Source organism: Oenanthe melanoleuca, chromosome 3, assembly GCF_029582105.1.
Source record: "Oenanthe melanoleuca isolate GR-GAL-2019-014 chromosome 3, OMel1.0, whole genome shotgun sequence".
In the NCBI taxonomy this organism is placed as follows: domain Eukaryota; kingdom Metazoa; phylum Chordata; class Aves; order Passeriformes; family Muscicapidae; genus Oenanthe; species Oenanthe melanoleuca.
In genome coordinates, this window is record NC_079336.1 from 61,551,799 (window position 1) to 61,564,214 (window position 12,416).

Genomic DNA, 12,416 nt, shown 5'->3' on the forward strand with positions numbered 1-12,416 from the left:
CTTTTAGTCCTCTCCTTTTTCCCGTTTTTACCTTCCTCCACGGTCCCACTCCACTCACCTTTTGCTAGTCCTTCTCTAACATGTGTCCAAGTTTATCTTCAAATCAAAAAGTGAGCTTTTCTATCACAACAACATATGAATAGGCCATACGGCTGTTGGCAGACTGATGGTATTTCCTCAGTATAATATTTTTAATGCATACTTTATGTAATGCAGACATGCAGTTACAAGCAGTGACTGTGGACAGACTCATCCAAGTGCTGTCTTCATTATACTTAGAAGTATAGTGGTTTTGCTTAGAAATCCTTACAAGTCACTCCCCGGCATCACTCTAAAGTTCAGCTTCAGAAAGGATGTGTGTCTGTGTTCCTATGTGTTTCAGAGTTTGCAGCTGCATTGAATTCACTTTCCATGGGAAGAACTGTTTTTTGAAGCCATTTCTAATAAACTATTTTTGAGTTCTCTACCTTACATTGCTGACAATTTTTGTGCTTATTTTTTTTTTTTTTTTTAATTATCTGAATTATCAGTCTTTTTCTAATTGCTTACAAAAACTAGAAATGAGCCAACAGGTGACGTGTTTTGCATGTATTCTGTTTTAAAAGGACTTGTGTGCCTAAATTTATTCTGAGTTTGCTTTATAGTTTCATTTCAAGCTACTGTGTTGAACACATTGTCCCATTCATTGGGACATTTGTAGACAGAAGGATCTGCTTGCATAAGTTCTTGAGTATTTTGAATGCAAATTGTTTTGTGCTGTCAAAGTTCATTTGAAACTTCTTGTGAGTGAAATGTTAGAGTTAAAATTCTGTGAAGCTGTTTGTTATCTGCTGAGATCCTTTTAGGTCTCTGAGTTATCTCAGGGGCTGCTTAGCAGGCAGTCACAAACAGGAACAGCCTTAAAGCACATCAGGGATCTGCTTCATGGATCTTTGGTCCACCCATGAGTGAGCAGATGTGTGTGCCCAGGGAGGGCCATGCAGATGGCTTTGGCTGCAGTCTGCTCCTCAAACAGAACACCTGTGTCTGGATCCGGCTCCTCAGCAAGGTCAGCATCCCATCTGTGTTTGGTGGAACTATTGCCTCTGTTGAAAAAGCAAAGCTCTGTGTGTGTGTTGTGGTGTGTGGCTGGTTTGTTTCTTTCCTTGCCTCCTGTGGTTACACACATGGACTGTCAGGGCTGATCCTGGGGAAGGCTTCAACATCGCCACAAGGGTTTTGCAGGGAGATGTTACAAGTAGCTCCCTTTATTGGCAGATGGTCTGCTTAACTAGCTTTCTTTGGGTAAATGGCTTAATTATCAGGGTGAAGGGTTTTTTTATTCTCCCATTCATATATGTGTGGATGGCAAAGTGAGTACAGTTCTCAGGGGATATACTAACTTATACCAGTTAGAATTTTTCAGTCATAGCTACTCGAGCATCTAATAGTGCTAACAAGCTCTTCAGTGATTCCTGCGACGAGAGGGGCCCTCTTGTGGGGAATACCACATGGAGAAGCTTCTGAGGCACCTCATTTTATGGCTGCCCATCCATAAAACATAGGCATATGTCTGCCTGTGAGAGTTCCCCATGTGTGCTCTGGGCTGCCTTGGCCAGCTCTGGGATACTAGAGAGAGCTATGTGTAATGTTGCAAAGAAGCTTTAATGCCATCATGTTTTTGTGTACTATTGCAGTTAATTCTTTCTTCTGAGTGAGCTTAGTATTACTCTGTACTTCTTGCAGCAAAACAAATCTGCACTTTAAATGATGTCAGTGCCAGGTGGCTTGTGAAAGCTGAATGCTTGAGGTGATCACTCTTTAACTGCTGATGGGACTTTATATCTGTTGCTTGCTCATCCTGGTATTTTCTCCTTCTGAGAATAAATCAAATTTCATTTTACTGTGTTTATTTTTTTTTTAACAAAATAACTAAATAGATAAATTATTAGGGAAAACGCAAAACTGCAGAAAGCACACAGTGGGTGGGAGCTGAAGGCGTGCTCTGGTTCCCATGGCTCTTTCCCAGCGGTGCCAACGTGTTTTGCGGGGGAGGGTTTACACGGCGGTGTTGTGGCACAAGGGTTTTGTCTCTGGCTGGCTTAGGCGACTCATGTTCTTTCCAAGGGGAGCCGCCGAGTGCTGGTCACTGTGGCTAGAGGAGGGATGGACTCTGTCCGTGCCCTGCCCGAGGGCCACCGGGGGATGTCCCGGTGCTCCGGCACAGGCTGCGGTACCTCCCGGTGCTCCGGCACAGGCTGCGGTACCTCCCGAGGGTCACCGGGGGATGTCCCGGTGCTCCGGCACAGGCTGCGGTACCGCCCCAGGGTCACCGGGGGGATGTCCCGGTGCTCCGGCACAGGCTGCGGTACCGCCCCAGGGTCACCGGGGAATGTCCCGGTGCTCAGGCACAGGCTGCGGTACCGCCCCAGGGTCACCGGGGAATGTCCCGGTGCTCAGGCACAGGCTGCGGTACCGCCCGGGGATCAGCGGGGGATGTCCCGGTGCTCCGGCACAGGCTGCGGTACCGCCCGGGGGTCACCGGGGGATGTCCCGGTGCTCCGGCACAGGCTGCGGTACCGCCCGGGGATCAGCGGGGGCTGTCCCGGCTCCTTGCGCTCAGCTGTGCCGTGAACAGCGCACAGAGCAGGTATGAGAAGCGGGGGCTGCCGCGAAGGTGTGCGCTCACCACTGCGGGTGCTGGAGCTTGCGTGTGGTGGGCGTGTTCTAGTTGCCATCCACAATTATTTCAGTTAGTACATTGCGAATCCTTTCTGTTTTTAAATATATAAATCGTGGATCTGCAATTCTTCTATTGCCCCACCCCCCCGATGAAAACCTATTCAAACTTCGAAATTCAGAGCATATGATCATATCTTTGGTCCCACATTAACGATTTTTGAGGCACTACTGAGTGCACAGAAAGTCAGACTTGTCAGTATCTTGTAGAATGAAAATTATACAACTACATTAAATTTAGGTTAAAATCCTCGTGGAAGCCACCCTCAAATTTAGAAAGCTGTTCAAGAACTGTGTTTTGGTATCTCTTATTGGTCAAGTAATGTCTGTGCAAAGACTACACAGTGTGGAAGTGTTTGAACGAGCCTTTGTATGTGCTTACTGTGTAATGGGAGTCAGGCTGTCTTTCTCCACCCACCTAAGCCCAGCATTGCCAGTGTAAAAAAAAACAAAAAAAAAAAAAAGAGGTGTGTGTGAAACAAACCACAAGAAACATAAACTCAACAAGAATCCAGCCCTGTCCAAAAAAAAATCCCCGCCCCAAAAAAAATTCAAAACCAAAATAACTCTACAGACACAGAAAGCCCCCAAAGCCAAACACTGCTAGGAAAAAAAAAAAAAAAAAAAAAAATTAATCTGAATTTATTAAGAATCAGGTCTGTTAAATGATGGTCAAACAGCTGGTTTCCATAGTACTTCCAGTACTGAAATAGAACTTTTACTAATTTAGTTGAAGTAACATGCATTGCTTTTTTCCTTGGGCTTAATTTTGAAAAGATATGTACTTGGATATGTGCTGTTTCAAAATGCAAAAAGTTGTAAATTTACAGTACTCTGAGATGTCTAATATTTTATTTGCATGATTTATTATTATCCCAGATAAACAAATTTAATACTTTGGAGCTGAAAATTATTTGTAGTGTTAAAGGTAATTAAATCATCAGAGCAATAATTGCCTCAATTATGTAAATACTGGATAACCTTGCAACAACATACTTTCTTTTCCATTTGAAAAAAGTATAGGTAATTCTACATCCACAATACAAGTCACTGTGTGCTGCTGCTGTTGTTGTGGTAGCTCTCTTTGTGTATTTATCCTTCCTTCAGGAAGGGGATCCCCTTTACAGGACTTCTATTAGAGAAATGCAGTGAACTGCCAGGAACTATGGCAGAATAGGCTATGTGTGTATTATATTCTTTTTTGCCTTACACGTACATGAGAAATGCTGTATTTGTGAAACTGGTTCAGGTTTAATTTTGCAGCTTTCACTTAGTGTTGGTTCTGGAGTCATGCCATATTTGCTTTCATGAAAACAAGTAGGCTTGAAGGGAGAAAGCTTGAAAATATGTATTCTAGGAGATCTGTCAGGGTTCGAGGGAAACAACTGCAAGTAGTCTGCTAAGATGACATGCAGGTCTAGGCTGCCTTGCTCTTCAAATACACAGAGTTGGAAGCCCTGACTCTTGTTAACAACGAGGCTCTTCAGAGAGGTGATGCAAAGATTTGTGCTTCAGAAAGAGAGTCACTGTGAGACTAGTGAGGAAAGAAATAAAGTACTGATGACTCCAAATATTCCCCATTTCTTATGCAAAAGTCCAGACATCTTGCTCATCCTTTAACAAACATATTGGGAACTAAGATGTTGGGAAAGCACTGGTAATTAACACTGTTTGCAGGATTCCATCCATCAGATATTGTCGGTAATACAACAATGGAAAAAAAATTAATTTGGTGTTGGCATATTGCCTTTTCTTTCATGTCCCTGTTTCTGTGAAAAAGCTTGGAGCCTTTTCTTTCAAGTATTCATTTCTACTGAAAAGCTTCATATGTGCATAAGTGCTCTTAATTTTGAGTGCTAAACAACAAATGCTTGGTCCTCTTGGCACATTTAAAACCCAGGTATTTTTTTGTTAAAAAAAAAGGCTGGGTTTTTTGGTTTGTTTTTTTTTTTTTTTTTTTTTTGTTTTTTTTTTTGTTTGTTTGTTTTTTTTTTTTTAAACACACAGAAGCAGTGGCAACATTGCCCTGGTTATTAGTTGTAGGGCAATTAGAATTCAGAATTTGTCTTCTACCAAATTCCTGTTTCCTACTATCCTGTGAACTCCCAATTCCTTGCTGCCTTTCCGTATTTAACTGACCATTGGTTGAAGTTACATGATATGTTCTACTGTAGGGTCTGATCCAATATAATTCTGTTACATATAAATATTGTGTTGACTGAGAATGATCAAATATGTTTTTGATTCATCATGGTGTGCCTTGTGCAATGTTTATAATTAGTCATACTATGCAAATCAATTTAATTAAAAAATGTGACAGTCTTCTTAATGTAAGTCTTGTATTTGATTGTTTTACTGGTGTGTATGTATGGAAAGTGTTTGTGAATGAGGAGACTCATGATTAAGTTCTTGATGAACTCCTCGTGTTCATTTTGTGCTGATGAACAAGTTTGACTGAAACAGGGCAGGGCTTCCAGCACTCTTCCAAATTTTTCCTATGCATGGAAGTGCACACAGGTTTAGATTTCTTTGACAGAAGGGAGAACAGTTAACACTTACCTTCTGTCTAGTCTGAGGAACTCTTAACAGCCCTTGGTCCAGTGTGTGGCACTGTGATGTCAGGGGGACAGCAAACTGGGAAGGTTTCCCTTCTTGTTTTCTAGCATTTTATATTCTCACTGATTAATTCAAGGGGAAGTTTTTTCCTTCCTAGAAGGTGAAAAGAAGAAATCAATTATTATATGAGATGTTTATATACTGAAGTTGTTTAAAAGTAATTCAGTTACTGCAGTTAAGATAGTTGGCTGGACTTTATTATCTTGTATATAAAAGTGAGAGATCTTTGAAGAGAAACTTAGAAACCGCTACAAAGACAAGGTTATTATGTGTCATTTTTGGAAAATAAGAGGTAGAAGGAAGAGAAAATAGAGAGCAGCCCTGGAAAAAATTAGGTGTTTGAGACAGTGGTTGACCTAATGGAAGCAGCAAGTGTTTTTTCTGATACAGTGGTATTCTTGCTATTTCCAAGTTAACAGTAAAAAAACACAAAAAGTGCGGGGATGAATCCTGCCTGACTTTTTAAGGCTAGTTTATTTTGTCCTAGATTTACATGCCATAGAAAAGAAGGTTTCCAGTCCTTTGATGCTGGGTAAATAGCTGTTTTCTTACATGAGTAGGGGAAAAAAAAAAAAGGCCCTACTTTCTCCATCTTTTAGGCCTGACTTCCTGATTTAAAACCTAGTGAAGCAGAAAGTAAACAGACATATGACTCCTGAAGAAAACTAGGAAAAATTGAGTTTGGAGTTTAGTTAGTGTATGTGTATTCCAACATACTCCTGTGAGGGGTAGGGAATTGGAGTTAATGATCTTTATAGATCCTTTCAAATTTGAGATATTGTATGATGTAGTACTGCCTATATGATGTATTTTTAAATAAATTCTTAGAAAAAGCTTTTGACATAGATGATTAATACTGAAAATATGAAAATCTATACAAAATATGATTGTGTTTTGATGAGTAGGTATGTTGAAGTTTTTTGTTGTGATGTTTTGTAGAACAGAATAACAGATTTTAACTGGATTTTCCTGATCTTTTTTTCCCAAGAAAGAAACATTTGAAACCTACTTCCCAACGGAACCTTATTGTTTCATGCAGGGAAAACATGAATATAAAAACAAAATTCTATATCCTGTCTTGTCATAAGTGTATAAGATATATACCTACCTTGCCCTGAAACCTCTCAGTTATAAGCAAACCGGAAATAACAATGAAATAGTGGAAAAGGAATGCATGCTAATATGATATATTTACTTGATCTATTTCTTGATACAAAATACGTGTAAGTTGAGGGGAAACTTTCACAAGGCAGTGGCTGTGGAATGTAAAGTTATGTGCAATTCCTTATATTCTAAATCACAGTAATGAGTTTCATGGACAGTTTGGGTATTTTACAGGGAATGAAACAATCCTGTTAATGAAAGAAGATAGCAAATCTAGAGTTCAGCTTCAATTTCCTTTTCATTTCATACGTAAAGCTATCAAGTTTTAATTCCTGATAGTAAAGCAGGAAGATCACTCAGTGTGTTGTCATAAATATTTACATTTCCCATATAATGATATAATTGTCCTAATAGTCCTTGTTCAAGCTGCTCTTTGCTGCATATCAGATGATGCTTTGTGCAGATAATTATACCCATAGAATCCAGTGGATGAAAGTAGGTGTGTTTAAGTGTAATGGTTTGTCTGATAATCAGTTTCCAGGTATTGTAAAAAGGATAACATAAAAATGACCTAGTGCCCTCGAGACACACAGTTGTCCTCACTTCTTGTCTTGAGAGAGTCTCACTCCATGAGTAAGAGAGCTCAGCTGTGATTGTTTTAATACACAGGATGACTAATGTTTAGAGGGGGAAAAATAAGCAATAATAGGGGTTATGTAAGAAAGTTGTTCCCTTTGTTTTGTCTTTTTTTTTTTAGCATTTAACAGCCTTGTTACTAAAATTATCCACTTTGTTGTTCCCTCGGGGAAATGTTGCTTTCATCCCAGTTTTCATATAGAAGCTCCCACGTAGATGAGACAAGGCTGAAATAAGCAAAGCTTTCCTGCTAGGAATACCTCAGGAGCTTCTTCTCTAAACTAGTGAATTGAGGAAGGAGGGGCTGTCAGTACAGTGTTTCATGCAATGCTTTAATGTATGTTTAATAGTATTTTTAGGAATGTTTTTTAGGAAAAAAATTGCCCAAGTGCCTAAAGTTCTAGGGTATTTTTTTATTATAATAAATGTCTTTTATATGTAATAGGTTGCATTTTATTAGGCATTTGGAAACATGTGAGTTGGCATAGTTTTTAACCACAGGCACCTTGAAAGAAAATCTTGCTGTGTAAGCTGAATATGCTGTTGATGCTTTTCTTCTGTCACCTCTGCACTGGTAAGTCAACAGGAAGAAATATGTACCAATACCTCAATTGCCTGTGTGTCATTGCCCAAATCCATCTGCACCAGCAGCCCATGAAGCATCAAACTTGGTTATGACTACATTTTGTATGGAGGGCATGTCACTCTTATGGGTGTGGGGGATCCTGCAAGGACCAAGGAAGTCATTCTCAGGCCTGTATCTGTTCTGCATGACTCTTTCAATAACAGGGAAATGGGGATGCTCCAGTCAGGTGTATCTTTGTGTGTTATATACCTCTTACATGTTTTGAAATGCCTATTTAAGGAGTTTAGCAATCTAAGGTGATTAAACATAATTTTTAAAAGGGTAGAAATCCTTACTTAATGACTTAAAGCAGTGAAACGGGGTGCAGCAATATTTAATGAAGCTGTCATACAAATATAGTTTTCTGCTATATTTGTTCTGTTGAATTTCTGAGAAATTGTGATGGCACTAACTACTGTCCACTTTCTGTGGCAGTATGCATTCTGTTAGGTAGTGTTTGTGGGAAGTGTTAGGGGGATGGCATTTGAAGGATGAAGCTGTTTCTCTTCATGGAATAACTTAGTTGTGCCTGTATAAACGCCAGAAGGCAAATTGCTGAGCCAAAGAACAGCTTGTGTTAGAGCTCTTCCTTACTCCTTTGTCCACACCCTGTAGTACAAAGTGTCTCTAACTGCAGCAAATGTCATCGTGTACAGCTTCCGTGTACGCCCAGAGTCCGAGTGTAGCCAAGAGGCAGCATGTAGCCAGGAGGAAATACATGCTAGAGGTGGGCTCTGGGCTCGGTTCAGAAATCATGTCCTCCCTCACAATGCTTCTGTTTTGGTTGGGAGTTTTGTGCCTGTGCTGGAGAGGGAAGAACGGTGCAGCTGAGCCTTCAGGTGGTGCTGTGTTCTTCTCCATCCGCTGTGATCCTGGCTCGTGAGCCTGAGATGTGCAAGAACAGAGCTATCCTGCCAGCTGAGCATGATCCAGGACTCCTCTGTAAAGAGCATCTCAGGCCACTGTGGCAGTCAGCATAGTTCATGCCATAACTTCTGACCCTTCTTCAGTTTTACCTGTGTTGTTGAAGTGATCACATACATCTGTGTAACTGGCAGTTTTCAGTGAGCACCTACAGACTCGTTAGCTAATGTCTATGCCATCTTGTGGTGGCTGATCAGGTTACACCAAGATTCCCTTAAAAAAACCCAAAACAAACAAAAAACCAACCAAAACATAACATCTCTGAAGTGAGGAAAAATAATGTATTTTTAAATTATAGAGTGATTCTAGGTGGCAGTTTTTCTTCAGTAGCATTTTGAAATGGTGAGCACACACTGAATTGAGGTGGGAGTGGATGAAGATTAAGGCGTCTCTCAGGTGAAACACCTGGCATGTTGCATAGTAGCATTTGCAGCTGTGAAGGATGGAAAATTCAGATTGTAAAACTTGTGAGCAAGCATTCTATTGTAAATGGCTAAAGAGGATCCAAAATGCCAGCATATGAGGGAAATCAACTAACTAAAACTACTTGTGCTGTTTGGACTTTGCTGGCTTTGCTCGTGTGTGATGCTGTAAAACTAATGGTGTGGTACAGAATTTTCAGAATTCTGTTGTCCCATATTGTCCACACAAGCTAGAAATTCTCATTTTTGCGCTTTCATATGTGGAAAAGAATGTTCCAACACCTGTCTGTAATTGTGGGTGTATGCATTCCTAATGCAAAAGGTATGCACTGCATAGGAAGGTGATTAAGGGGGGGCGGGGGGGGCGGTGGCACACACGACACCCAGCACATGCAAATATAGAAGAGGACTCATCCTCATTGTTTTAGGTTAGGCTAAAATTTCTAACCATGAACAAGCAGGGCAGCTGAGCAAAAAGCAGGTTCATGCCTGGAGCCTCCCAGGCTTCTTTTCACGGAGTGCTCATCTGCTTGTGCAAGCGCAGCTCCATTCTCCCGCTGCCTGGAGAGGAGGAAGGAGCAGCCCCTGCTGCCGAGGTGCTTCCAGCTCTCCACAAGACACAGCGTTCCCAAGGCTCGCTGCAGCTGAGGAGACAGCACTCATAGACCCTCCTTTGATTAGGATGTGTCCGTGTTGTCAGGGCAACTGTTAACAGCGCCGGATCATATTTTCTCCTCTTGTACTGCGTGCTGAATATTTTAGTGTGCTGTAGCTGGAAGAAGGTTGCAGGGAAAGAAGGTGCTGCTGCGAGGAACCTGGAGCTGTGGGCTGGGATCTGATTGAACAGGATAAGACAGCAAAGAGCAGCATCCAAACCAATGTGCCTTTAATTAGGGCTCTTCTTCAAGGAGAGGAACGACTGCAAGCCTTTCGCTGCCGGCTGGATGTTGGTATTTGTCAGCTGTTTGCATACTGCTTATCCATAGGGGATCTGTTACAAGTGCTCAAATGAACAGACAGCCTTGCAGCTAATCAGGGGCTGGAGTTTCTTACTTTTTTGTAAATAAGCAAGAGGCAACAGCAATATGCCTGGTTCAACTACTGCCCTCCGACAAGAGAGACTGAAAAAAAGTCCCAGGCCAAATCCCCCAGGTTTATTCACCATTAATGAAGAGGATGAGCAGCAAAAAAATGGGAATTCCACAAGACTGAAAGGTACGTTGCTGTTCTGCAGTGTGATCAGGGCTGCCAGTGGGATATGCTGCACAGCAGGCACAGCAGTGTTTTATTAGCTCTTCTTGTGCTACAGAGTCTGTAAGTGACTGATGCAGTTTGGCAATTCATGTTGGCACTCACAAACGCGCTGTGCATGATAGGTGTATTTAAATCCCCTGGCTTGTTATGCAATCGGCTGCTTTGGCTGTGAAGAAAAAAATACTTTTTAGTTCTTAATCACATTTCTTCTGGTAGAGATAATGGTCCTGCATGAGAAATATATCAGTGAGTTTCTGTGTGCTTACTTTGATTTCTGTTTACAGTCTGGGTAAAAAACTGTTAAAAGCAAGGGTAGCCTTGGAGAGTACAGAATGCAATGCCCGCTTGTTACAGAAGACAGCTTTGCCAGATACAATGTGAAACTGTCCATACTTCCATTCATGTGCAGGAGGGGCAGTGTGCCTTTGGCAGAGTGTAGAAAAATACACATTGTTCAAATGTGCTGACTTTTAAAGTCTGACAACAAAACAAAACAGACAGAAAACCCAAACCCAACAAATTGCTCAAGAAAAATATTTATGGTGTTTAAGGTAGGTAAGCAGCAGTGGCAGAAGGATGCTGATGGTCATTGATTTATAGCAGGTCTGTCAAGCCTGTGTACTCACTGTGTGTCTTGTATCATGTAATTCCTGTTTCCTACATGGATCCTGGTATTTAAATTCTCTTAGTCTGGCAAGGATTCTGCTACTTACAATTGTGACTGTAATTTTTTGGGGGGGAGGGAAGGGGTGGATTGTATAAGTTTTTGTTTACAAAACAAATGTTAGTTTGTAGCCTCAAGACACTGTTTTAAGTTTCATTATTACCATTCTACCATGTAACAGGAGAGGCTAGAAAGCATTTAAATAGCAAATTTATAGTATGTGTATTTATTAGAGCTGAATAATTCATACCTAACTGATTATTTTCTTTTTCTGAAGGAAAAAGCTTTGTAGCTTTTACAAACAAATTCAGAACTCAAATTTTGTTGTTGGGATTTCTTTGAGTTTGCAGCTTGTACTTTTTTTTCTCAGAATGGTAAAAAACCTAAGTGGTTAGAGCTTCATGATAAAATATATATTGCTAGTCATTCTTAATGTGCCTACTGTGTTAGAATCTTGTGTACACAGTTACCTGCTCTTCTGTGTATTTGAAAATGCCCATATAAAATGGAGATCCAAACTCTTGCATGAGGTTATTGAAGTTTTAATGTTTCTAGAAGCACAGTACTTTCCTTTATCACCCACCGGATGGCTTCCAGAGTCAACAGTCCATAAAGCTAACAATCAATAATTTGCCTGGTTTTGTTCAATGGCACTGCTAGTTTCCCAGCAGTTTGTTTACTCAGCTACTCTTTTCTACTTGCAGGAGCTATACAGATGTGCTTATCCTTTGTCTCTCTTGTTTTAACTGAGATTTGATTTTTGATTACTCCTTTATTTTTCTCTTGTTGTTGTGAAATGTAAGCAGATGCATGTGCACAGTAGCACAGATAGCAAGCAAACAAATTCATGTGGTTTTAAGAAGATAAAAACTTTTCATCTTCTCTCGACTACTCATGGTGAGAAATAATGTAGGAAATGGTACAAAAATATTCTGGAACTATATTAATTTGCTTTTCATTTTACTAAATATTTAAAATAGCTCATAGTGTCTCTAGAACAGTACACGCTTTGCACAGTGATACGTGTGGGTAAATAGCTGCGTTTGTACATTTGAATGTTATCAGTCTTTGGGTGGGTTAGGCTGGAATGCCTGCTAATGGAGAATGCATGCACTCAGGGTGCTGCCCTTCTCACCTGGTACCAAGTAAGGTCACTCCAGTGCAGCTCTGATGGGGTGATGGACCCACGTGGGGCTTTCATGAATCTTTAGTGTCTGCTGTTCTCTTGCTTCTTTGCAGGGTTTGCCTCATCTTAGTTCTTTACCTGTTGTTTTTGCTCAGCAAGCACCTGCTGAGATATTAATTTTGTTTTTCTCTCTAGCACATTCTAAGTCTGTGTCATTGTGGTGGGCTAATTGTTGTCTTCATCTGCAGCTTCTGTTATCATGCTATACTTGTTTTGTACAGCAGTTTAAAACCCAAGAGGTCTTTAATGCATCTGATACTCCAAAGT

General features: G+C 40.7%; 1 protein-coding gene across 8 annotated transcripts in view; it reads left to right on the forward strand.

Annotated features, from left to right (window-relative positions):
• Window positions 1-12,416, forward strand: part of MAP7 (microtubule associated protein 7) — a 106,409-nt gene that overhangs the window by 996 nt on the left and 92,997 nt on the right. For 4 of the 8 annotated variants that reach the window (XM_056488901.1, XM_056488902.1, XM_056488905.1 and 1 more), the window contains exon 1: window positions 9,604-10,260. The exons of the other annotated variants lie outside the window; for them this stretch is intronic. In XM_056488901.1, the coding sequence (XP_056344876.1) occupies window positions 10,131-10,260 (130 nt within the window). In that variant the 5' untranslated portion in view covers window positions 9,604-10,130. Of the gene's footprint in view, window positions 1-9,603; window positions 10,261-12,416 lie in introns of those variants that run through there. 8 annotated transcript variants of the gene reach the window in all.